This window comes from Castor canadensis, chromosome 8, assembly GCF_047511655.1.
Source record: "Castor canadensis chromosome 8, mCasCan1.hap1v2, whole genome shotgun sequence".
In the NCBI taxonomy this organism is placed as follows: domain Eukaryota; kingdom Metazoa; phylum Chordata; class Mammalia; order Rodentia; family Castoridae; genus Castor; species Castor canadensis.
In genome coordinates this window covers 16,132,372-16,155,509 of record NC_133393.1, presented here as the reverse complement: position 1 = coordinate 16,155,509, position 23,138 = coordinate 16,132,372, and the positions used below count along the sequence as shown (strand labels likewise).

The following is a 23,138-nucleotide window of genomic DNA, read 5'->3' as shown; positions in this document are numbered from 1 at the left end:
CACAGCCATTTCCCCTGCTGGCCCAGCAAAAGGCCTGATTGGTATAAACACAGTCCTTCAATTGTATGAGGGACTGTACTATCATTGACACAAATACAGTCCTTCACTTGCATGAAGGTCTGTTTCGAATAGTGCAAATACCCTTGCTACACCTCCTTTTTGGCTATCTAAGCAGGCTGTTCTTTCACTTTTTGAGCCACCTGGGCACCTTCCTGTGATGACTCCTTGTGTTACAACATTAGGCCCAATAAAAGACTTCTCTTGAGTGGTCCTTTCTTGCCTACTTTAGATTTTTATCATTAGTAAGTAGGCTGAGCTGGTAACATGAAAGAGGACAAGAGGATGGTGGAAGTAGCAGCAGAACCAATAGTGGCTGCAAAGGTGGTGGTAACAGCAGCAGCAGTGGTAGCAATTACAGGCAGCTGAAGAATTCTAGAAAGGAGCCACAGCAAAAAAAGAAAAAATGAGAAAAGATGCAGAGACAATGAGGGACAGTGGAAGGAGAGAGAAGGTAAGAGAGGGCAGAGATCTGAGGCTAAAGAACAAAGGCTGTAAGAGCCAGAGAAAAGAAATGGAGGGCCTGTGTCACTGGAAGAGCTCCAGGAAGCTGCCAGGTCTTAGGAGCCAAGGTCTCAGACAGCACAGGCTTGAGAACTCCAATGCTAGCTGTTCTCAAGGACTGAGGATCCCAAGAGCTACCACATTTGTTGCTTTTGTGCTAAGGCTCCCAGCACCCAAGGCCTGTGAGAGCTGGAACTAGGAGTGCTGCCTGCTGCTCTCTGCTGCCACCACTCACTGCTGCTGAAAGTCAAGAATTATAATTGCTGCCAAGTGTCACAGCTACTTGCTGTGGTTAAGCCCAGAGTACTAAGCCTCCAGTCTGTGTGTCTGAAGCCATAAGTCTGGCTTCTCAAGCCTGGAGCAAAAGGCTCCTTATTCTGAGGCCTTGGAGCTGTAAGGCTTTGAGTCTGCCAGTCTTGTCCCTAGACTGTGGACACCCAAGGGCCTGGGATGACAGCACTGGAAGAGTTTCTCCTCATCAACACATGATTTTTATCTGGTAGAGAAGGATCCCATCCAGCTTATTGGTAACACACTGGCCAGTGTGTGTGTGCATGAGTGCAAGTGTGTATCTGTGTGTGTGTGTGTGTGTGTGTGTGTGTGTGTGTGTGGTGTCCACATATGGAGCATGAGTGAGTGAATGAGCAGAAGTGAGAGAGTAAGAGAGACTGCTGGTTAAGGCTGGGAGCAGCTGGCAGCCTATAAATGAGGGGTGAGAATACGAGACCGTGCCTTTACAGGGCATGTAAGGTCCTGAAGGTTCTGGAAGCCTGGTGCCATTACCCCATTGCCCCATCTTTTATAACCTGTCCTCCACTGTCTTAGCTCCATTCACCCAGCTCTCCTCTTGGCTCCTCAGACATCCTCCAGCCTTGGGGGCTTTGTCCTAGCTGTCTCCTCTGGTGGCATGCCCTTCCCACAAACTCTGCTAGGAAAGTCTGCCCTGGCCACCCTGAGTACCCCAAGACCCTTTCCTGGTCTACTGTTGTTAATTTGCATAAAACTCACTGCCTCCCTGCACCTATACAATGTGCTCATTGATTCGTCCCAGACAGTGAACTGTCCACTGATATGCCCCAGCACCCAGAACAGGGGCATTTGCTTTCTAGCATATATGCCTCAAGCTTCTCATTTGTAGCATGGAGCAATCACAGCAGCTCTCTACTTCAAAGGATTGCTGGAAGGATTAAATGAACAAGTATCTAAAAGCCCTGAAAACCAAACTTGGCACACAGCTGGATAGATGTGACTGTGCACCCCTGCAGCTTAGGAGGGTCTACACAGCGGGAAGGTGCTTAATAAACACTGTACTGCCCCTTAAAAATTCTCAGGAAGGACAATTCCTTGAACTTCCTCAATTATGTAGCCTATATTTTCGGGCTCCTATTGGGTTAGAAGGTGAGTCATATGTAAATTTACTACTTTTTTTTTTTAATTAAGGGAGGAAGCAAGCAAGCCTTCCAGGTCCTGGGCTGCCCAGCTACTGAACCCACTAGGTGGGTAACAGGATATGACTGACTGCGCCTCCTGGTAGGTGAGGGCACAGATTGGACTATGCAGGAGATGGGAGCCTGGATTCTTCTTACCCCTCTGCAACCCTTACAGGCTGTGTGACCAGGACAAGTCCCATCCTCTTTGGATCTCAACTCTTCCCTGGTGTGGCAAGAGGTCAAGTCAGGCCATTTCTCAGGCAATTTCAAGACTCATTCATTCATTCAAGAAATGTTCATATAGCACCTACTGTGTGCCAGACATGAGGACAACTGACAGACCCTGCCTCATGGAGGTGACATCCTGGGTGGGGAGGGGGAGACAGCAAATAAATAATACACATCATTGACAACTTGTTCGTTGTGTTAGAAAGCAGACTGTGCTGACAATGTCACAATGAAACCTATCATTGTGTACAATTAATACATGTTAATAAAACTTTTTTAAAAAGTAGAATGTATTATGGAAAAAAATAAGAAAAATACAGCCAGTTAAGAGAGAAAAAGAAAGTTTCAGGCCAGGGAGGGTGGCTTGGCTTTGGGAGGGATGTCAGGAGTACCCTCACTGCAAAGATAGTTTTAGAGTAAGGGAGCCCTGACCTGTTAGAGGCCTATGAATCTCAGCAATTCTCAGAACTGCTATAGTGCAGACCCAGCAACTTTTGGGATACCCCTGGAGTCCCCATCTCTTCTTTTCCTGCCTCTCTGCACACATTGATACAGAGTGACAAAAGCTAGAAGACAGATCAGTGGGTTCCCCAGAATGTCAAGTGATTTACCACTGTCTTTATTCACACTCAGATATTTATGGCTCCCATGGCTCTGATGAAATAAATATGACCTTTTATTCTTCACTTTGCTTAGGACTCAAGGTCAATAGCCCAGCTGTGATCTATCAGCTTCTCCCTCTGCTAGACTTCCCCGAGCTGGGAGTCCCTGTGCTGTCAGAGATTCATGGTGCCATCCTCCAGTTCCATGCATCCATCTGGCCCTCAATGCTGGGCCCCAGTCTCCCTCTGCCAGGGAGGCAGTGGCCACATGGCTCTGGGGAATGAAGCCTTACAGAGGGCAGAGTCTAGACCATTAATTTTCCCCAAGCCTGCCTCATCACTAGGGTCGAACCATGGCCCGAGTTTCATTTCAGTATGTGAAGAGGCTGCAGCAGGGATGCAGAGCAGCTGTGGTTCAAATGACAAGTTATAAATTAGAATGCCTGAGGGCATGGCCATTGTTTCTGTGTGTGGAGAAGAAGCAAAAGGCATGCATTATCCTGCTTTTTTCAGATGGAATCTTCTAGGCCCTCTAAGCAGTTAAGTCCTCCTTCTGCCTTCAATCCCAGGTATTTGTTAGACATCACCAGTACTGCCTGGAAGTCCTTCCATTTGTCTGAGACTCCTCCTGAAGCAGCCACTTACTTCCTCCTTATCAGTGGACTGGCAAGTACATTGCTCTGGCTCATGTGTCCCCTGTTTCCTCATGGTGGCTGAGTGACTATGGGCTCATGTCCTGAGGTCATTAGTAGAGAAGGCAACTGGGAAGGGGACAGTGTGAAGGGCAACGGAGTCACTGGCCTTTAATTAAACACCACCATGCTTGGGTACAGCTCAGTGGTTGAATTTTTGCCAAGCGTGCACAAGTTCCTAGGTTCCATCCCTAGCATTGCAAAAAAAGGCAAACATCACCCATGGAAACCCCAACTTCTCCCTCCCCCAAGATACCTATCTCACCTCTCACCATCCTGGCTTTGCCCCAGGAGGAAAAGGAGGAGTGATCCAGCACTCTTTAGAGCATGAAAGGCCTGGGTTCAAATTCTGACTCTGCCATTTCCTCTCTGGTAGACCTCAGGCAGCTGTCTCTGATTGCCGAGATTCTTACCCTATACTATAGTTATAACAACAACTCCTGCTTCTCAGGATGACTGTGAGTATGCTTTGTGCAGGGAACATGCAGATGTGAGCTGTGTGCCTCAAGGCTTCCAGCTGCAGACCTGGGTTTGAGCCAGTTGGATATGAGCCAGATGAGATTTGGCAAGCCTTCCTTGCCAGTCTGTGCCACAGTTTTCTCATCTAAAATCAAATTCACAACAGAACCTTCTTTGTCAGGATGCTCTAAGAATTAAATCAGCTACAAAGCAGCCGCCACCTAGGACAGGACCTGCATGTAATCATTTCTCGGAAAGGCTGGTTCATTATCATCATCTTTGCAAGAGAAGCCACCTGCATTGACTTGGCCCTGTTGACCTGATTTCCACCCATTGGCTTTGTGGTTTGTAAATCCATGGACTTCCAACCAAAGATAGCAGATGACTTGCAACATAAACATGCACAAAAAATGACACAGGTAAAATTCGTTGTTTTATTGAAGATCAAAAATCAGTAAAAGGTTGAGATAGAGCCCTAGTCCCCCATGATGTTTTCTTGTGATGCTCAAGTGCTACCCCTCCTAAGCCTTGATCACAGAGCTGCCACCCAAACCTGGGCTGCTTTATTTTGGAAAGAGCCCAGGGAAGAGGAAGCAAGTTATGGGGAGCAGCTGTGTTTGAAGCACCTGTTCATGTGGCAACTGACACCACAATGGGCAGGGGTGGGGTGAGGCTATCTTCAGACTGGGGCCACCCCCAGCTGGGGCAGGGCCACCTTGGTCAGGCCATGTCTGGTAACCTGTCCACTATTGGATCCCACATGTGTCATCACCAGTCTGGTTACATCGGAGGCAAGGCACCAGGAGATAAACCACAGGACACACGCCAGTCCCCTTCCTGCCCGAGAGAAGAACAACCATGGCTGACTTTGCCTGCCATATCTGCCTCCTCACTGCTTCAGGTCTGACTTGACCGCAATCTTTTTCTACAAAAAGCTTTCTTTTGGTGAGGTCAGTCCCCAGGACTTTCTGTCACATACACGTACATAGCACTTACAATAGCCAAGGCTCCTGAGCTCAGACTGCCTTGCACGTGTTGTTATTTACTATTTGTCTCCTTGGGAAAGGTGGGCTGAAGGAGGGCAGGAGTGCCCTGTTCACCGAATTCACAGCATGACACACACCTGGCATCATGAGCGCACAATGAATCCTCCTGAATGGCTCAAGGTGAAGGGCAAGAATGGACAAAGGCAGGAAGTAGAATTGGAAAAAAAAAACACTGGGTGAGCCACAAGAATCATCTTCAAAAGTGACAGAGACTTACTTGAGGAAGCAGCAGTCTTACTCCTGGTAAAGATGAAAGCTGAACCTGAGGGCAGGTGCTGGGGGCTGGGCTGGGGGCCTGGGCTAACGGGGGCATCTTGAAAAAAGGCAGGTCATTTCTTGTCTCTGGAAGTCATCTCCATGTGGGACCCATCAGCATCCAAAGTGGGTACTGGAGAGTGGGAGTGGTGGGCATCACAAGAATTCACAAAGAAAGGAGATGGCTGGCCTGGATGACCTTCAACTGTCCTTTTCTTATTCTGGACTTCTTTCAGTCTTGAAAGTAGAAGAACTAAGCCCATTTTAAAGACAGAGGATCCAAGTCTAAGACAGTTGTAGTGATCAAGGAGCTGGACTGATTCCAAGGAACTTGGCCTTGCCCTTCCTCAGCCTGAGCTCTTTTAAGCCCTTAGCAATAATCCATGCAGGTCAGCTGGGGTTTGAGGTTGCTTTTCCCTTTCCTCCTGCTGCTGCCAGGGCTTCCACTGTGCCTTCCATTATGTCAGCATCCCCTGTTGGCCAGAGGAAGCTACCTCAGTATCTCCCAGGTCTTTGCCACCTATAGATGCAAAGAAATGCATCCCTAACAGTGGAATTTCAGGCCCTTTGATCTGTGAAGATCTGTGAAGGAAGTGTTTTTGGCCAGGGTTCTGTTCAGAGTCCCATTGCAGACAGGGTGAGGGAAAGCAGGGCTTGAGTCAGAGCCTGGGCACTCAGGGAGGCAGCCTGCAATGCACTAGCTTCTGTAGGACAGAAGCATTCCCCACCCCCCACCTTGGGGGGGGAATGACTGCTGATTCCTAGAGACTCTGACCTGGAAGATTTCAAATCCTCCCTTTCCACTCAGACCTTCTTCCTGGCAACAGTTAAAGCTGGGGAGGAGAGCAGAGCAGCCTGGGAAGCAGCCCTTGGCACCAGCTCACGCACAGTGGCATTTTGACGGGTGTTAAAAATATCTCCCTGGTGTTTGGTGCTGGCTGCCACCGCCACCTTGGCTTTCCAGATCTCGTCTCTGTGCCCAGGGCCTCGGCAGCCCCCTGAACCCCCTCCACACATCCCAAAGGCTGAGCACATGTCACCAAGCTCCTGACCCTCTGCTGCCATCATATCCCACAACTACTGCTTGTGTCATCATAACCAGACACCATCACAAAAGCACTCAACAGCTACTAGAGAAAGCAAGGTATTGTCAGAAATACTGTGGCACAGGCCTAATGAGCTAATTAAACAGGAGCATAAATAATTAGTCCCCATCAGAGAGAGGGATGCAGGAGGAGAGGGGTGGAGTGACCCTGGTGGAGGAGTTGGGACAGTGATGGTGTGGGAGGCTCTGTCTGCACAGGGGGGTCAGAAGCTCCTTTTCTTTACTCTGGGCAGTGACAGGGCCTCAGCAAGGTTCCCCAGCCAGTCAGACACAGCCCGATGAGTCTGTCAGCAAACTCATCATGACCTTTGAACTGGTGCCCCACCTGAGTACAACCTGCCCACTGCCAAGCCAATACCTTAATCTCCTATTGCCCATTTTATACTCAGGGATGTTGGGGGGGTGTCTCAAGACACAGCTGAGACCCTGTACCAATCTGTAACTGGCCTCCACTTTCCACCCCTCCCCACAAAGTGCATTCTCTTCATGGCACCAGACTCTGATTTCTTAACCACACGCAGTCCCCTGCATTCAATCCCCAATAGTTCCTACCTCTGTAAGAATAAAATCCAAGATCTTGCTCTGGCCTATGAGGCCCTACCTGATGCAGCCCTGCCACTTCCTCCAGCTTACTCCCTGCCACTCTGCTTCAAGACTCACTGGAGTCCTCCTGCCTCTCCAACAGGACAAATGCCTTCCTATCCCAGGGACTTTGCATGTGACGCTTCCTCTTCCTGGCTCCCTCCTTCATGCCATTTAGGTCTTGTTCCAATGTCACTCCTTAGAGTGAGTTTCCCTACTGCTTATTTTAGTTCTTAGTGCATATTTTTAACTTAGTCTCTCTCCTCATAAGAACATCAGCTCCTTAAAGGCCAGGACTCTGCCTATCTTGTTCCAAGCCTAGGGTCTTGAGTAGATTCTCAGCAAATATTTGCTAATCAAATACATGAATATTGGATGCCAAATCCAGAGATTCTCTCAACTTAGGCTGCTCCTGCTATCAGGACCAAACTCTGGCTTCTTGGCACCAACAGGAGGAAGCCCCAAGTCAGGCCAGAACATTGTCTTTGAACTCCTGTCACATTGCTAGTGATGGCTCAGAGGCCCCCTCATCAAATGACAACAGTGACTCACACCTTACAGGACTTACATGGGGACCAAATAAGACACCCAAGTCTTCAGAGCAGTCTCTAGAATGTAGTAAGTCTCCATAAGTAGTGAGTGTGTGTAACACACAAGGCCACCCAGTCTGTCCTTTTCTAATCTCTCTGCACAAACCTATTATTTCCATAGACAAGAGGGTCTCAAAGTGTGGCCCCAAACCAGCAGCTGTGTACTGGGAGACTGTATTCCAAATGCAGACTCTCAGCTCCATCACAAACACTAAATCAGAAATGTAGGGGCAGGGCTTTGAATCCCTGTGGAGAAACTCACTAGGCCATCTGATGTGGGCTCAGGAGGCCAGGGTAGCTGAGTGTGCTGGGTTAAGCTCTCAGTCTCATTTATTCTTTTGCTTGGAATGCAAAAATTCACCAGCGCCTTGCCAAGGCCTGATGGTGAATGCATTCCTGCCCCATTGGTTTGGGGCCTGCCCTTGGAACTTGCTTTGGCTAATGCAATTTAGCAGATGTAATAACAACAGAAGTGACATTCGCTCCTGCAGTTGGCTTGCCTTCTGGAATTCTGCTTTTGCAGGATAAGAACACACCTGGATAACTTTTGCCCCTTCCCCCAGACTCTAGAATGAGCTACACTGAGCAGTCTCCAAATGAACCTGGGACTTGGAGCCAAGTTCAGCCCAGCCCAGCTCAACTCCAACCTCCTGTAGAGCTGTGCAGCATTGTAACCTCCTAGGTTTCTCAGGTTGTTTGTTAGGCAGCATTATCATGGCAGCAGCTTACTGATGCACACACCCTGACTAATCCTGTTCATTCCTGTCTGGTCCACTTTCTTCACTGGTTCCATCTAACATGATTGCCCCCCTTTTTTCCTTCCAAATCCCACCTCTCACCAGGCCATAACACTTATTCCACTTCTCCTACTCCCAGAAGCCTCCAAAATACACATCTCCCAAACCCAGGATAGGACCCACTTCAATTAGTGCATGAAAAGGCTCAAGTGGACCAGTTTCGCCAGTAATTCATTTACCTTTGAACCTTTGAAGGCGCTAATTACTAAACCAAAAGACTCTTTAACTTATGTTCACTAACTCATTACCTAGTCAGGAGGGTCACTGTTTAATAGCTCTCACTGACACAGAGTTCCTCAACACTTGCCTTCTTTACTATGTAATACAAGCTAGTCCCCACATCTGGATTAGTATGCCCCCCACAGCTCAGCCCGCAGGCACAGCCCACTCTGGTTAGAAAGAGCTCTCCTTGTGAATAGCTAATGAGTTTGTTCATCCATATTGCCCTTCTCTGTGACCCGACTTCAGCCTGGGTTGGTGCATCCCATCCTGTGGTTTTCTGTGATTCTTCTACTCATCCCCCCTCTCTGAGCCTGAAGCTGATGGGCATTAGTTTGACATCTCATCCTGTCATCCACAGGGTACCCACTTCCATCACAAATGCATATGCCAGACCTTTGGCCTAATTGGCAAGAACTAAGTCATCCCTCCTCCTCCTCTCCATGTCTCAGTGTCCCCAGAGATGAGAGAAAGCACGCACAGCAGGGTAAAAAAGCAGCCCAGATCAGCAGCCCTACGGGTTGGCTTTGGCTACAGACTGGCTACTTGGTTCTGGGACTCTGGGCAGGTGCCAAGAAATCTTAATGACAAAGGTGTTTTTTGCAAGGCAGCTCTGTGGTGGTTGTGTGCCTTCCTGCCATCCTTTCTCCTCCTCTAAATTTCCAACAAAACCCTGGCTTTGTCTGGGGGCAGAGGAAAATGTGCCAGAACAGATGATTCCCTTCCTTGGCTTCTAAAATGGATTGGGGAAAATCTAATGCGGTGGGAGCAGTTTTCCGGAGGGCTTTGATTAAAGAGCTTGACTTACCCTGGAGGCTGGGCCTGTCTTAGTTTGGGTTTCCAGGAAACAGAACTTGGGACGAGGATGTGTTTGCCTGTAGTTTACTAGGGAGGTGGCCCCAAGAGCCCTGGTAAGGGATGGGGGGTCTCCACAGGGTATGTTGTTCAGCAAGGATTCCCTGTGGGCACTGGGGCTCAGTCCTTCAGGAGCGTCTGGGAGACAACAGAGAACATAACTCTGAGTTGTCCTCCTTCGTCTGAGGGTGAGGAAGCTAGAAACCATCCTCCAGCTGTTCCTGTCATAGGCTGGAGTGGCATCTGGGGACATCAGACTCCCTGTGCACAGAAGTGAGCCACACAGTAAGGACACCACCCTGGAGTCCACATAGCCCATGGAGCTCCCAAAGCAGCCATGGACCACCTCTTCCTGGACTTCCTCCACATGACAGAAACAAAACCCAGATTTGGGTTAGAAGGAACTAGGCCCCTGGTGTCCAAGCTGCCCAGAAAAAAACAGGCCTTAACCCTCTCCTATTGAATTGCTCTTAAATGAGAGACATACAAATACTTATGAGTTTAAGCCATGTTGGGTTGAGTTTTCTGTTCATCCACTTTTTCTTCTGAGTCTTAGGGCAACTTTGTCACTTTACAGTGGCCCACATGGTAAGCTATAGAATCCAGAGATTCTCATCCTGCCCATATTTTCTGTTAGCTGGTCCCAGGTCCACTCTTCATGCCAACACTGCTAGAATGTAGAAGTGGGCCTCCCCATACTTCTCCAAAGGGAAGTCCTAGTGGATGTCTCCACCCAAAGCCTCCAGTCTCAAAGGAAAGTCTGGGGTACAGCAGGGGGTGCCTCACAGCAAGGTGCATGGTGTAGTAGACAGGGCCTTGGCTTGGGAACACTTCATTTCTTAGTCTTTTCTCTTTCCTTTGGGGAAATCTACTCAATACGTTTGAGACTGGATTTTACCATTTGTAAAGCTGACACAATATCCACAAAACGGACCCAATCCATCCCCACTTGTGGATGTCAAACAGCATGAAAGGAATTTGTAAAAATATAAAATTCAAGGCAGATTGGTTTTGATTTTGGCTTTGAAAAGGAGATGTCTCTCCTTGCCTTTCACCCCAACTTTCCCTTTGCACCTCTCTCTTCCTCTGCCTTGGGTGTTCAGCTGCTCTGTTAGGAGAAGCCAGCCTGCCCGGGGTTGCAGCCAAGTCAAAGAACTATCCCCTGTATAGGTGGCAGACGCTCTACCTCACATGCCTCACTCCCTCAGGAGCACCTGTCTCTATTGGCTTTTCCCCAGGTATCCAGAACCTGGGGTGCCAGGCTCGTTGGTAAATTTTCCTCCGCCCCGTGGCTGAGGTGGCTGTGTTTTCCAGGGTTGGGGGCAGGGATCCTCATGGGGTAAAAGTGGCTGAAAACACTCTCCTGTCCTTTCCCTAGGTGGGAGATTGAACAGCAATAAAAGGTGCCCCCAGCCCTGCACAGCTCAGTGGGATGGTCCATTCTCTGTAAGGAAGGAAGGGATGTCTGACAGCCATGGAGCCAGCAGACAGAGGAGGGCAGGGGATTCTTGGCTGTCATCTGCCCCACCTTCAGGATCCCTCTTCTCATAGACCATCCCTTCCCTACGTGAAGACAACAACCACAATGTACACATCAGGAAGTCAAGCCTGCAGCCTAGCTAATTCTACCCCATGCTTTGGAGGCATGACTGCTATTCCCCTAGCCCTCTTGGGGACTGTTCCAACATCATACCTGGTGACAGATGTTCCTGACGACCCTTAGAGACAAGTGCTTGTGAATGTCACTTGAGCTGATAAAGACATGTAGGGTACTTAACTTTCCATGTCACACAAGGGATGAGGCCAGCCTGGTCTGGATTGTTGCTCTCTCAGGGTGGAAAGGGGGAACACCCTTCCCCTCTCTTTTTTCACTCTGACTTGTGCCCATTAATGCCAGCCCCTTCCTGGAAGGGCAAGCCCTGGAGAAGAGAGATGTGACTGCCAGCTCTTGCTAGTCACATGGAAAACAGGGCAGGCCCCACTTGTGGATCAAGAGTGTCCAGCATATACAAGTGCCTGCCTGTAGGGCTCAGCTGTGTATACTGAGAGAGAACAAGCACCTTGGGAGGGCAGCCAGAGCATCAGCTAATCATAGAGCTTACTAGTTGACAAAAGAGCAAGGCACAATTTCACAGCCAAATTCTAGTCCTGTTGGAGTCATCCAGGACTGGGGACTGCCCATACCTGCACCCCTCCCTGGAATACAGACTGGGATCTCATCTTTCAGATACTGCTCCACTCGGGGTGATTCATTGATGACTTGTCAATGGTACATATCCGGGTCAGGTTGGATTCCTTGAGCCTCTACCAAAGTCCCAGTCTCTGACCTCCAGCCCTGCAACTCAAATGACTATGAGACAGAGCACCCTAGCCACTGGACGCAAAATACCCTAGGGACCCCAACTGGGGAGATCAAGTGGACTAAGCGGCAGTTGAAGCCACATCTTCTTGCTCACAGGGCTGAGAAAGTCTGGAGTCACAGACTAAGAGGGCAGGAGCCAAATGCTGCCTCCTCTGCCTGAAAGTCAGGCAGCTGCTCACCCCAAGAGGGAGGCAGTCAGGTTCTCTCCCAGCCCTTGTGGTGACAGCTCGCACTTTATGCAGCATGGGGCAGCTCTGATGCCTGATTCTACTCTGTTCATTTCACCCGGGGTGGACTCAGCAGCCCCTGTGGACCACATTCTGCTCCCTGTGGGTTACAGGAGGGGAGATGAGTGCATATGACCCATGTGAGGTAGAGGGGAAGAGAGAGGCAAGACCAAGTCTTGCATAGCCACATGGAGAGGTATGGAAAATGGTTGCTGGTGAAATTTTATAATGGGCAGGTGTCTCGTGTGTGTGTGTGTGTGTGTGTGTCCACCAATAAATTCTTCAAATAAATCATAGGAACTAGAATTTCTTTTTTAAATCCTCTCATTTCCAAAGTCAACTCTACCTCATCTCACACAAGCTCCCAGAATTCCATTCTCATCAAAGACCAGGCTAGCAGAATGGCTCAAATGCTAGAAAATCTGCCTAGCAACTGTAGAGTCCCGAGTTCAAATCCTACTAGTACTGCCAAAAAAACAAAACAACAATAACACAAACCCCCCAGCTTTTATTAATGACCTCTGGCTACACTGCAGTTTTTGAACATGACTCCCGTAACTGGACCATCCTGGATTAAACACGCTACAGCTCAGCTCTGACCCACTTGCATGACTCTATAGAACCATAACTTCTCATGATCTGAGCAATATACTTCTGCTAACAGCTGAAAACTATTGAAGGCTTCCAACAGCTCCATCACTATGTGACTATGATGTTTTCCCAAGCAGCTACAGCTCTGAGCCTATGCACACAAAATTCCAGTCGAGCCAGCTTTTCCTCATCTTGAACTCAAGCACTTGCAAGTGATGGATGGGTAGGCAGTTAGAAGCACACTTTCTATGTAGTTATCCACGTCAATAACGAAACTTGTTGAGTAGTACAGAAGTGAGGACAAATGCTGGGGCACAAGTCACAGGCTTTCTAACATGTTCACATCAATTTATTCATCAATCTGGTCATCTGCCCAGTTACAATCTAACTTCACCCGTCCACATCCCTCCATTCTGTCCCAAGACAGCATGAGAGTTTGTCAAATGTCCTGTGCGACTATATCATGGTAATGACTCACAGCCACTGGAAACTCTTGTGACCCCAGAGATTCTGCTTCCTTGGGGAGCTGTGTGGGGTGAGGTCCAGCGGAGAATCCACTGAAGGGATTGTCCCTGATGAGTGTTGCCATTCTCAACGTCAAGGAGGACAATGAGGCTGAGAACTACTGGTCTACAGGGTGCCCCGAAGACGTTGTGTGATCATTTGGCAGGATTTGCCCTTCATGAACCCATATGGGGTCATCATTCTTTGCCAATGATTCACAGCCATCTGTTGAGAAAGTCTTTCTAGAATTTTTTAGGGACTCCAGGTCCAGCTCAGCACCCTAAGCTTTATAGAGTTTATTCTCTGAAAAGCAGTACATCCACTCTTTGCCCTTCTTAGGCAACTTTTTCCATCCATCCCACCTAAGGGTCACCACCACAGGATTGTGAAGCTCATCTATGTGCTCCTTTAGTCCTTGGATGGGACCTGCTGTGGTCTGAGGACCAGAACTGCATATGGCATGGGACTGTTGGGTCCAGGCCTCACTCTCCATGGGTTTGGTTTTGTCTCTCTCAGGTTGAGGCTCTGGATAAACACACAGGCTGCCTGGATTCAGATTTTGTCTCTAATACTTACCCTCTGTGCATCACCTTAAAAAGTGGAATAATCAGGTTTCTTATATAAAGAGTGGAATCAGAGGGTTTTCTCCCTGGGGTTTTGTGAGAGCTAAAGGAGTTTGTACACAAAAAGCCCTTAGAATAATGCAGGCACATGGTTCCTCCCTGCAGAAGTGGCCCATTCTTGCTGCTGCTCTTTCTGCTGCAGGAGGTGGTGAGTGGAAGGCATCAGGCACTGCCTCTTGTCTGAGCTCACTGTAACCTCTTTCCTAACCAGCACTTCTTGCCATGAACACGGATTAAAATGTCTTTGAGCCTTGTCTATCTGGCACATGCCCCCTTTTAACATCACTTCAGATCTGGGCCTCTCCTCCCTTCTTCTGTCCACCTTGTTAAAATGTGGGTGCAGCAGAGAGCCGCCATGCAGCCCACTGGTGCCTTTTTTTTTTTTTTCTCACAGGGACAATTCGTTTTCTGGAAGTCCAGTTGCTCTCATAGGGTGTCTGTCTCTCTAGAGCAGGACAATGGGCAGCATGACCACAGTGGCTGATTCTGGGTGCTGAAGTCAGAGGCCAGGGTTTAAATCACAGCTAATCAACTTTGTGTGACCACAAGGAAACACTTGAAGTAAATAGCTTCAAAAAGAGAAAAGGTTTATTCAGCTCACAGTTCTGGAGGTTCAAGTCCAAGACTGGGTGGCTCTGTTGCCTTGGGCCTCTGGTGAGGCTGCTGACTGATATGCAGGAAGCTGCGTTGGAACAAAGCACTCACATCTTGAGCCAGAGGCAGAGAGGGAGAGGGACAGTCCCTTCCAAGGACACCCCCCATGACCTCAGGACCTCCTTCTAGACCCTACCTCTTAAAGGTCAGCAGCCTCCCAGCACCACTGCTCTGGGGACCAAGCCTTTAATATGGACCTTTGGGGGATACTCATCCAAAACATAGTAATAGCCCTGCCACTTTCTGACTGTGCGACCTTGGGAGACTTTTGCTAAATTCTCTTGGCCTTTATTCTTCTTGGTATGTCTACGAGGATTAAATAAGATAGCACCTGTAAGGTGAGGCCTCTTGCACGTGGTGAGACTGCAATCATGTCATAGTGATTGGTCCTACAACTCTCTGCTTCCAGGCTCACACTTAGGTTTTTCTCTAAGGCTTTGGAAATCTATCTTTTTAAAGATAAGGCTAAATTGTGAATCTAATCTTTCTCTTCCATTTCCTTCCCTGGGGTGGCAGACAAGGTAATGGCCTTACTTTATTCTACTATTACTCTTGCTACCACCACCATTACCACTATTCCTTGGGTGCTTATCATGGGCCCACACCGATTGGAGAACTTTCTATGATATATTTCTTCTAGTCTTCCTGAGCAGCCCTAAGAAGTCACCATTGTCACCTGCCTCAAGGACTGTCTGCCACACACCTGTCTGAATCACTGGGACCCTGTGCCCCTGCAAGGGGCTGCTCTTCATGTCCCCTGATAGCAAACGCTGGACAGTGGAGCTGTACCAGGGTGGCAACTCCATCACCTACATTTTTTCCATTGTATTTATAACCCTAGTAAATTCAGATTCTCAGTCATCAAATGAAAGCAATTTGAATTCCTACATTAAGTGACTATAAGAGCACAGCCCCAAGCCCTCCTTACCCATCCTGGTATTTGTGACACCCCCCAGAAGGCATCATTTTGGTGACATTGGCATGTTGTTGCTTCCAGGATGTCCACATCTTCTCTACTCTCATCAGCCGCGATCCCTTCACCCCACAGCAGCTGGTGGCTTTTCACTTTAATGCAGTTTTATCAAAGTCAAGGCCATATAATAAAGTAAAGAAATACACTTATTTTAAAAAAGGTCAGCCTTACAAGTTCTCAAAGAAATGTTAATTAAAACAAGCTCTGTTTTTCACTTTTGAAATTGGCAAATATGAAAGGCATTATATATTCAGTATTGGTAGCAGTGTGGTCAAAGCAGTCACATACCACCAGTGAGAGGGTAAATAAATATTTGTATGTACCATGCAAAGATTATAATTCACTTGTTAAACAAATAATGCAACTCCCAGGAAAATATGTTATGGAAATCATTGGAGCTGCACCTATATATTTATGTACAAAAATATCCATCATGGTGTTACTTTTAATATTGAGAAATGGAAAACAACTTGAATGTCCAATGATTGAAAGATCAGTTAAATAAGTTACAGTACAGCCAAATGAAAAATATTTTAATACCATGGGAACTAAGCAAGCTATAATGTTGAGTGGAAAGGATTAAGCTATAACAGTATACACTAGATTGGCCATAAATATCGTCCCGAATTGATATAAAACAGAGAGGCAGTTTCCAAACGCCTCTGGTTAAATATGGACAGTGGGAGGACAAGTAATTTTTATTTTCCTCCTTATAGCTTTTCTATACTTTCCAAATTTTCTGCAAAGACTATGACTTTTATGAGTAGAAAAACACATATGTATACTTAAGATCAATATGTATCTCTATATTTGATATATGTGTACATGTGCATGTACTGTTTCTTCTTCATCCTGAGATAGGAAACTGCTCTCCAGCAGTGCTGGGCAAGGGAGTCGCTGGCTACCCAGGGGTTTCCAGGTGCACCTGTCTCAGGTGCACATCCTTTACTCTTCCTCCCTGGTCAGCTCAGCTTCCCCCCTACTTCTCATGCAGACACTTGTCTACTCTGAAAGTCCTCAATGATAGGACCAGAATTTTTGCACAGTTCTTGCCTATGGGTTTCCCTCTCAAACTAGTCATTGTATAAGCATGAAATAAAACACAGAGGATTTCAAAGGACACCATGAATTCCTTGAGGCATGAGGTTCTAGGCAGCATTCCTAACATTTCCTAGAGCCTGGGGCTGGCCATTCCAGTCTCTGGCCTCTGTCTATCACTCTGCAAGTGAGGTGTGCCATTCTACTGCAGCTTTCTACTCTTAGCCTACCTTTCTACCAGGCCTAGGGAATGACCCCTTGACCTTTACAGCAACGTTGCAAGATAACATCATTGTCTCCACTTCCATGAGGAGCTCAGAGAGCCCAGCACAGGTGGGCAGAATGACCCCTCTAAGACCCATAGCCTCATGTGATCTGGCCACATGCAATCAGAGCTCAGTTCGCAAAGGGACACTTTTCTCCTTGCAAGGCTGCTAAGAAGACCAGCAGAAGTGTCCTTGAAAAAGAGGCTGCCTAAGGGTGAAGCTAACCCAGAAGAAAATGGAACTAAAGGGAGGTAAGAAACTGAGAATGCAGAACATTTGATCCAGCCTAGCCTGAAGGAGGTTCTTGACTTCTCAATTACATAAGCCAATACATTACTGCTGTCTTTTTCTTTCTTTTTCTCTTTTAGCCACTTTAAACTACCTGCCACCAAATATACTCATTAAGTCAGGGATAGATTATGCCTATTTTACAGAAGAAGAAACTGAGTCAGGCCAGGAAAATTATGTCTGTGTACAAATCAAAGCTTTTGGCCAAGAGGTCTCCTCATTGTACTTGTATGTCCTCCAGCTGGGTTCACAGTAGCAAGTTCAGAGGTTCAAAGCCACATGACCACCTGCCACAGCTACCCACCTAAAAGGCATGGTCCTTCTACATACATATCTCTTCAGGTGCATGTGTGTGCTTCCTTTTCTTCTTAAATTTGTAGCTGATATTCTTTTTATCTCTTCTTACCTACATAAGTAGCACAGTTGGCCCAGGATGTCCACAGCCACCCTTGGGGAGAAGGGGTACAGGTAGGAACAACTCCAACCCCCTATCTTCTCCTGCTCCAGCTGGATGCCCACCCTGCCCGTTCTGCAGCCACTTGCTCACCTGTAAATCAGTACCTCGTCGTCAGAGCAGTTGTACTGTAGCTGATACATCTTCACCCGGGGTGCAGACTTGCTGACCGACCACTTGACCAAGGCTGAGGTGGTGGTCACATCAGACACAAGTACAGCCCGTTCTGGGGTGCTTTTGGGAGGCTCCCCACCCCCACTACCTCCCCCTCCCCGGCTGGTCTTGCTGGAGCCAGTGATATCTGATAGGCGGGACTTGGGGGGCGCAATGCGGCTGGTGCTGTTGCTGAGGTGTGGCAGCTGGACAATGGAGACCTCCACTGTTGCTGTGGCCTCCCCGGCAGCATTGGCTGCAATGCATGTGAAGGCACCGCTGTCCTGAGATGTGGTGATGAGGATGTCCAGGGTGCCATTGTCATACACAGCAGTCCTTGAGGAGTTCCCCACCAGGCGATCATCAGGGGCTACCCAGTGGATAAGGGGGCTGGGGTCCCCGATGGCCTTGCACTTGAGTGTGGCTGCCTGGCCCTCCAGAACCAGCAGCTTGTGTGTGTGCTGGGTGATGAGAGGTGGCTCACACACAAACTCCTCCTCACGCACGTGCCAGAAGTAACGACCCTTGAGACCCCCTGGGGAGCCACAGGTCTCCAGGTCATCGTCCCTCTCAAGCCTCCTCAGCCAGAGGAGCTCACAATTGCAGTGCAGTGGGTTCCCCCCAAAACTAAAGGACAAGAGTGGGGAAAAGGGTGTGGCAGTCAGAGCAGAAGCCTGGGAGCGGGCAAAGATGGGGTCTGGGGGTAGCTTCTGCAGCCTGTTGGAGGTGAGGTCCAGGCGCGCCAGTTTTTGCAGGTCTGCGAAGGTGCCCTCAGCAATGTGGTCCAGCAGGTTGTGGTCCAGGCTCAGCTGGTGAAGGTTGACCATGCGCCGCACAGAGTCCCAAGGCAGGCCGTGAAGGTTGTTATAGGAGAGGTCCAGGTCCTCCAGCGTCAGCAGGAAGTCCTCAAAAGCATCATCAGCAATGCCACCCAGCTGATTGTTGTTCACGATGAGGTGCTGCAGGTTGACCAGGCCCCGGAGTGTGTCCTCCCCAAGGCTGGGCAGTCGGTTGCTGTCCAGGTGCAGGGAGCGGAGGCTCTCTAGGTCCAGGAAGGAGAAAGGCTGGATGTGGCTGATGGTATTCCTGGAGAGGGTCAGGTCCACCAGCCCTGTCATATTGGCAAAGTCCTGGCGGCCAATGTGGATAATGAAGTTGCCGCCCAGGCGCAATTCCACCGTCCGGCGGTCAATGTCAGGGGGCACGAAGAGCAGCCCCTTGGAGGGGCACAGGGTCCCCAGTGACTCAGACAAGTTCTGGCAGACACAGTACTTGGGGCAGGCATCAACTGCGGCAAACGCCATGCCAAACGCCAGCAGCCCACCAAGCAGGGTCTCCATGGTCTGGTCACTCAGGCCTTGGTGCCTGGAAGGGAGGGACACAAGGTCAAGGTCAGGAGGTGACTTCCTAATGCCTTTTCCCACAGCCTCCTCCTTCCCACAAACCCAGTGTGTTAGGGCTTAGCAGAGAGTGGCCATGCTTAAGCTAGCTCTCACATCTTCTAATTCAACCCCTCTCACTCAATTTTACTTCATATTTTTTCCTTAGTTCTTATCACCTTCTAATATTCTACTTAATTCACCCATTTGTTGTTTATTGTTTCCTATACCTTTGATACAATGTCAAAGAAACGGAACAGAAACTTTTGTCTGATTTATGAATTGCTGTATTTCAAGCATCTAGCACATGATAGGCTCTCAATAAATGGGTGGATGGATGGATGAATGGATGATACTATATCAATTGTTCATCAATAACAACTGAGTTTTAAAAAGTATATTATGGCTGTCTTTTGAAGCACAGCATTACCCTCTTAGTTGGTTTAGTCTCAGCATGAAATGAAATTGGACCAGTATTCCTTAAGAATAAGAATGTGGACATGAACTGATTTGGTCCTGAGAGGTGCCAGGGTTGGTGGGGACCTGGCTTTGGGTGACTTCTTCACCAAGAGAATCCACATAGCTCACAGCTCCGAGGGTTCAAGAAAGTGAAGAAGAGGGTAGAGAGGGAGATAAAAAGTATGAACTCATGAGCTCTCAGTTGTGCTGGTCCTCTCTGTGAACCATCCCATACATTATCTCACAGGGGCTTCAGGGACAAGGAAGGGATTATGTATGTAATGGACAAGGGCTTGCCATTTTGGAGTCCATCCCTGACACCCCTCTCCCATGATCCTCCCATTGTATATGTTCCTCTCCCCTGATGAGTATTTTCTCCTCGAATCTGTCACTATCTAATATACCCCATGTTTTACCTACTTGTCTTGCTTATTATCGTCTACATTGGAAGAAAAGTCCACTGAGGAAGGGACTTGTTTTCACTCCCCATGGCATGCCCAAGGCCAAAGCACCACCACCAGCACTTAGTAGGCAGTTTTGTATGAATGAACTAGGGCAGGAATGAACATGCATGGATTTGCATGTAAGGTTTGGATCTTACTGTTTTGTCACTATTCCATGTTATCCAAATGTATGTCTTTTTCATAGAGTGTTAAAAACAGCCAATTGGGATGGACTTTGGAGAAAATCCTGCACACTGGCTGTGTAGCCTTATGCAGACCAGCATTTCTCAAATTGCCTTCTAAGAATGTTAATTAAGGTTGTGCCAAAGCTGCTTCTGAGGCCAGTAAGTTGCTACTTGTTTGCTTTTGCAAAAGCTCTCTACACATTAAGTTCAGAAGAGTTGAGAATTCTGCTGCAGTAAAGATACTAGATTAATGATTAATTTTCATTACTCCCATTTTTGAGTTATTAATATCTTGAGGAAGTAGGGTTCCATAAGTCCTTAGTTTGAATACAAGAATGCAGACAAAACAACAAGCGTATTTTTTTAAAGTCTAGTATATTTAAAAATCTATTCTAATCACATACTTTATGATGCAGAGTTAAATTCTACTATGTTGTCTCTTTAGGGATAAATCCACCAACTGAGACGCTTCAAAGGGCTTGTGACTTTCCCTACATTTCACCTGGAAAGAGTGTTGTTCTGAGAACAGAGCTGTCCAGCAGAAATACAGAGTGAGCTGTAAGTGTAATTTTAGACATTCCAGTGGCCATGTCATTTTAAAAAATAGGTGAAATTAATCCTGATAACATATTTTATTTCACCCACATATCCAAAATGTTATTTCAACATGTCATCAATACAATTATTAATGAGCTGTTGAACATTCTTTAATTTGCACAGACTTCAAAATCTGGTGTGCATTTCACACTTAGAGTGCATTGACAATACTCGTTACCCATACGTGGCTATTGGTTACCCTAATGGATAATGCTTTAAACCACAGTTCACAGGCCACATCTAGCCTATTGCCTGCTTTATAAATAAAGTTTTATTAGAATACAGCCATGCTTATTCATTTGCATATCATCATCATTTTATTAGATTACAGCCATGCTTATTTATTTGCATTTCCTGCTATAGTGGCAGCAGTGGGTAGTTAGACCAGATGACTATGGCCAACAAAGGTGAAAATATTTGTTGTCTTGTTTTTTATGGATGTCCTCTGACCTCATTCTAGAAGGTTTTATTTTTTTCATCTTCTTCATTATGAGTGCTCTCATTAAAAGCATCTGTCAAGTGCCTAATTCCACACAGCCTGCCCTGCCAGTGCCTGTTCTCACCAAGTCCTACTCCAGCCAACCTGCCCCTGCTCTTATCTGCTGTTCTATCCCCAGGTGAAAACTTTCCACCTGCTACCTTTGTGCCCAAATAAGCTCTGGTGTTCAAGGTCCCTACTTGGCTATGGTCAAATAGAACAAACGAGAATGTTCTCCATCAGGATCGAGTCCCCTCAGGCTTTCCAGCTATCCCCTGTGTGGCCCATGGCAACAGATCAAAGTTGGTGATATTCTTGTGGCCACTGTGGCTACCCAAGTAGAACTGAGTGGTACCTCATACCCACTGGGACCCAGGGTAGCCACATCCAAGGATGCCCTCACTAACTAAGCAGGAGGTGGCTGCGGGTGTATGTTGGGGAGTGGGGGTTGGGGGTTGTGGAGGTGAGTGTTCTGTAGTCTCATGAGGAAGTTCATCTTCCTATGTGCTCTTGTCAGTAAATGCCTCAGTGTTCTAAGGCTAAACAGCCTTCCCAACATTTTCTCCTCACTTAGGAAGTAATAATATTTGTCGGACACAACTGAGGCAAGGTTTAGGGCTACCCATCACTTGTGCTGATATCTTCTTCTTGTCTTTTTGGATAGCTGTCTGTCTTCTTCACCTGGCTCTGTGTCCTTGGAAACTAACTCATATGGACCACCTCAGTGCAATGCAGATGTCTAACTACAGAATCATTTATGACTTTCCATCCTTGGCTGGAAAGGTCAAGGGGTGGCAGCAAACAGAGAAGGTGGACACTTTGGGACGCACACCCTGGAGCCTGAGAGGCACAGGCGCATTGCTTCTAACAGCTTTGTCCTTATAAATTATACAAAATGAACCACATTTTAAAAAAAAGTTTGTTGAGGATTAACAAACATCTAATGAATTCAAATCTGTGACATAATAGAGCTGGGTAAATATATTTTAAGTAATCAGTGTGGAAGATTACTGACACAGAAGTGACTATTGAATCTTAATTAAAATTGTATTCTGAGAACTGTCACTTAATACATTACTCTAACAGCCAAACAAAAGGCAGTTTAAACCCCAAGTTTGGAAGGAGATAAATGAACTGAATAAATATGTAGTACATATCGGGGAGGAGGAGTTTGTTCTTTGGGGCAAGAATTTTAGACTAAGGCTGGGATGTGGGGCTCCAATCTGAGTCCCTCCAAGCATCTCTGGATGGTGTGAGTGATGGAGGAGAGCAAGGAGAGGTGGAAATAAGGAGACCAAGGTAGGACCAGTAACAAAAAGACAAATGAAAGTGGGTGGGCAGGCAGCTGGATTATTCGTGGGCAAAGCTGGCAGAAGTGTGTGGGAATCAGAGTGTAGTTTTGAAGTGGACTCTGGTATCAAAGTCAGAATCAGCCTTCAGAGAAGACCATGAGCAGAGGAGTCAGAGCTGTCTGCTCAGAATGCCTATAGCCAGCACTTGGGGTTAGAGAAAGGAGGAGGGGACCAAGGAGAGGTAAAATCAGAGGAGCAGGGAGAGATCCTTCTGACCTACAGTGCCCCAGAGTCAACTTAGTCTTGGGGCCTTTACCGAGGGTAGGAACAGAATCTCGTGGTGGGATTTTTCATGTGGTCCTCTGTCACCCACCCATAAGGTACCCTTGTGCAGTTAAAAACAGGTATCCCCACTGGGTATGGGTTTGTCACATTAAGTGAGTGACCTTGTGCAGTAAGCAACCTGCCCCACTGTACCTTGTGGCCCTGAGTACTACTATTTTGTTGACTAGGAAGTGAGATTCAAAAAGGTTTAGGCCTGCCCAAATTCCCCTATCTACCCTGGAAAGACCAGAAATTTACATTGACGATTGGTTCCAGTCCATGCTCAGAGTAGAGGAGGCCCCTCCAATAGCTTGCATGTGCCTGGGAACTCAGGAACTGGCTGCTTCCACTACAAATTGCTTAGGAACTGGAGCCAGACCAGCTGCTGCACCACATTTGGAAACTTGTGTTTTCCTACTTGGGGAAG

The 23,138-nt window shown here is 47.5% G+C and overlaps 1 protein-coding gene across 2 annotated transcripts in view; it reads right to left on the bottom strand.

The window, feature by feature from the left end:
* Positions 1–23,138, bottom strand: part of Lrfn2 (leucine rich repeat and fibronectin type III domain containing 2) — a 156,821-nt gene that overhangs the window by 11,904 nt on the left and 121,779 nt on the right. Inside the window, exons 2-3 of one of the 2 annotated variants that reach the window (XM_074082253.1) lie at positions 17,495–18,919; positions 8,736–15,447 (exon numbers count right to left, since the gene is read on the bottom strand). In XM_074082253.1, coding sequence (XP_073938354.1) covers positions 15,420–15,447; positions 17,495–18,894 — 1,428 coding nt within the window. In that variant the 5' untranslated portion in view covers positions 18,895–18,919 and the 3' untranslated portion in view covers positions 8,736–15,419. Of the gene's footprint in view, positions 1–8,735; positions 15,448–17,494; positions 18,920–23,138 lie in introns of those variants that run through there. The other variant, XM_074082252.1, reaches the window with a different exon arrangement.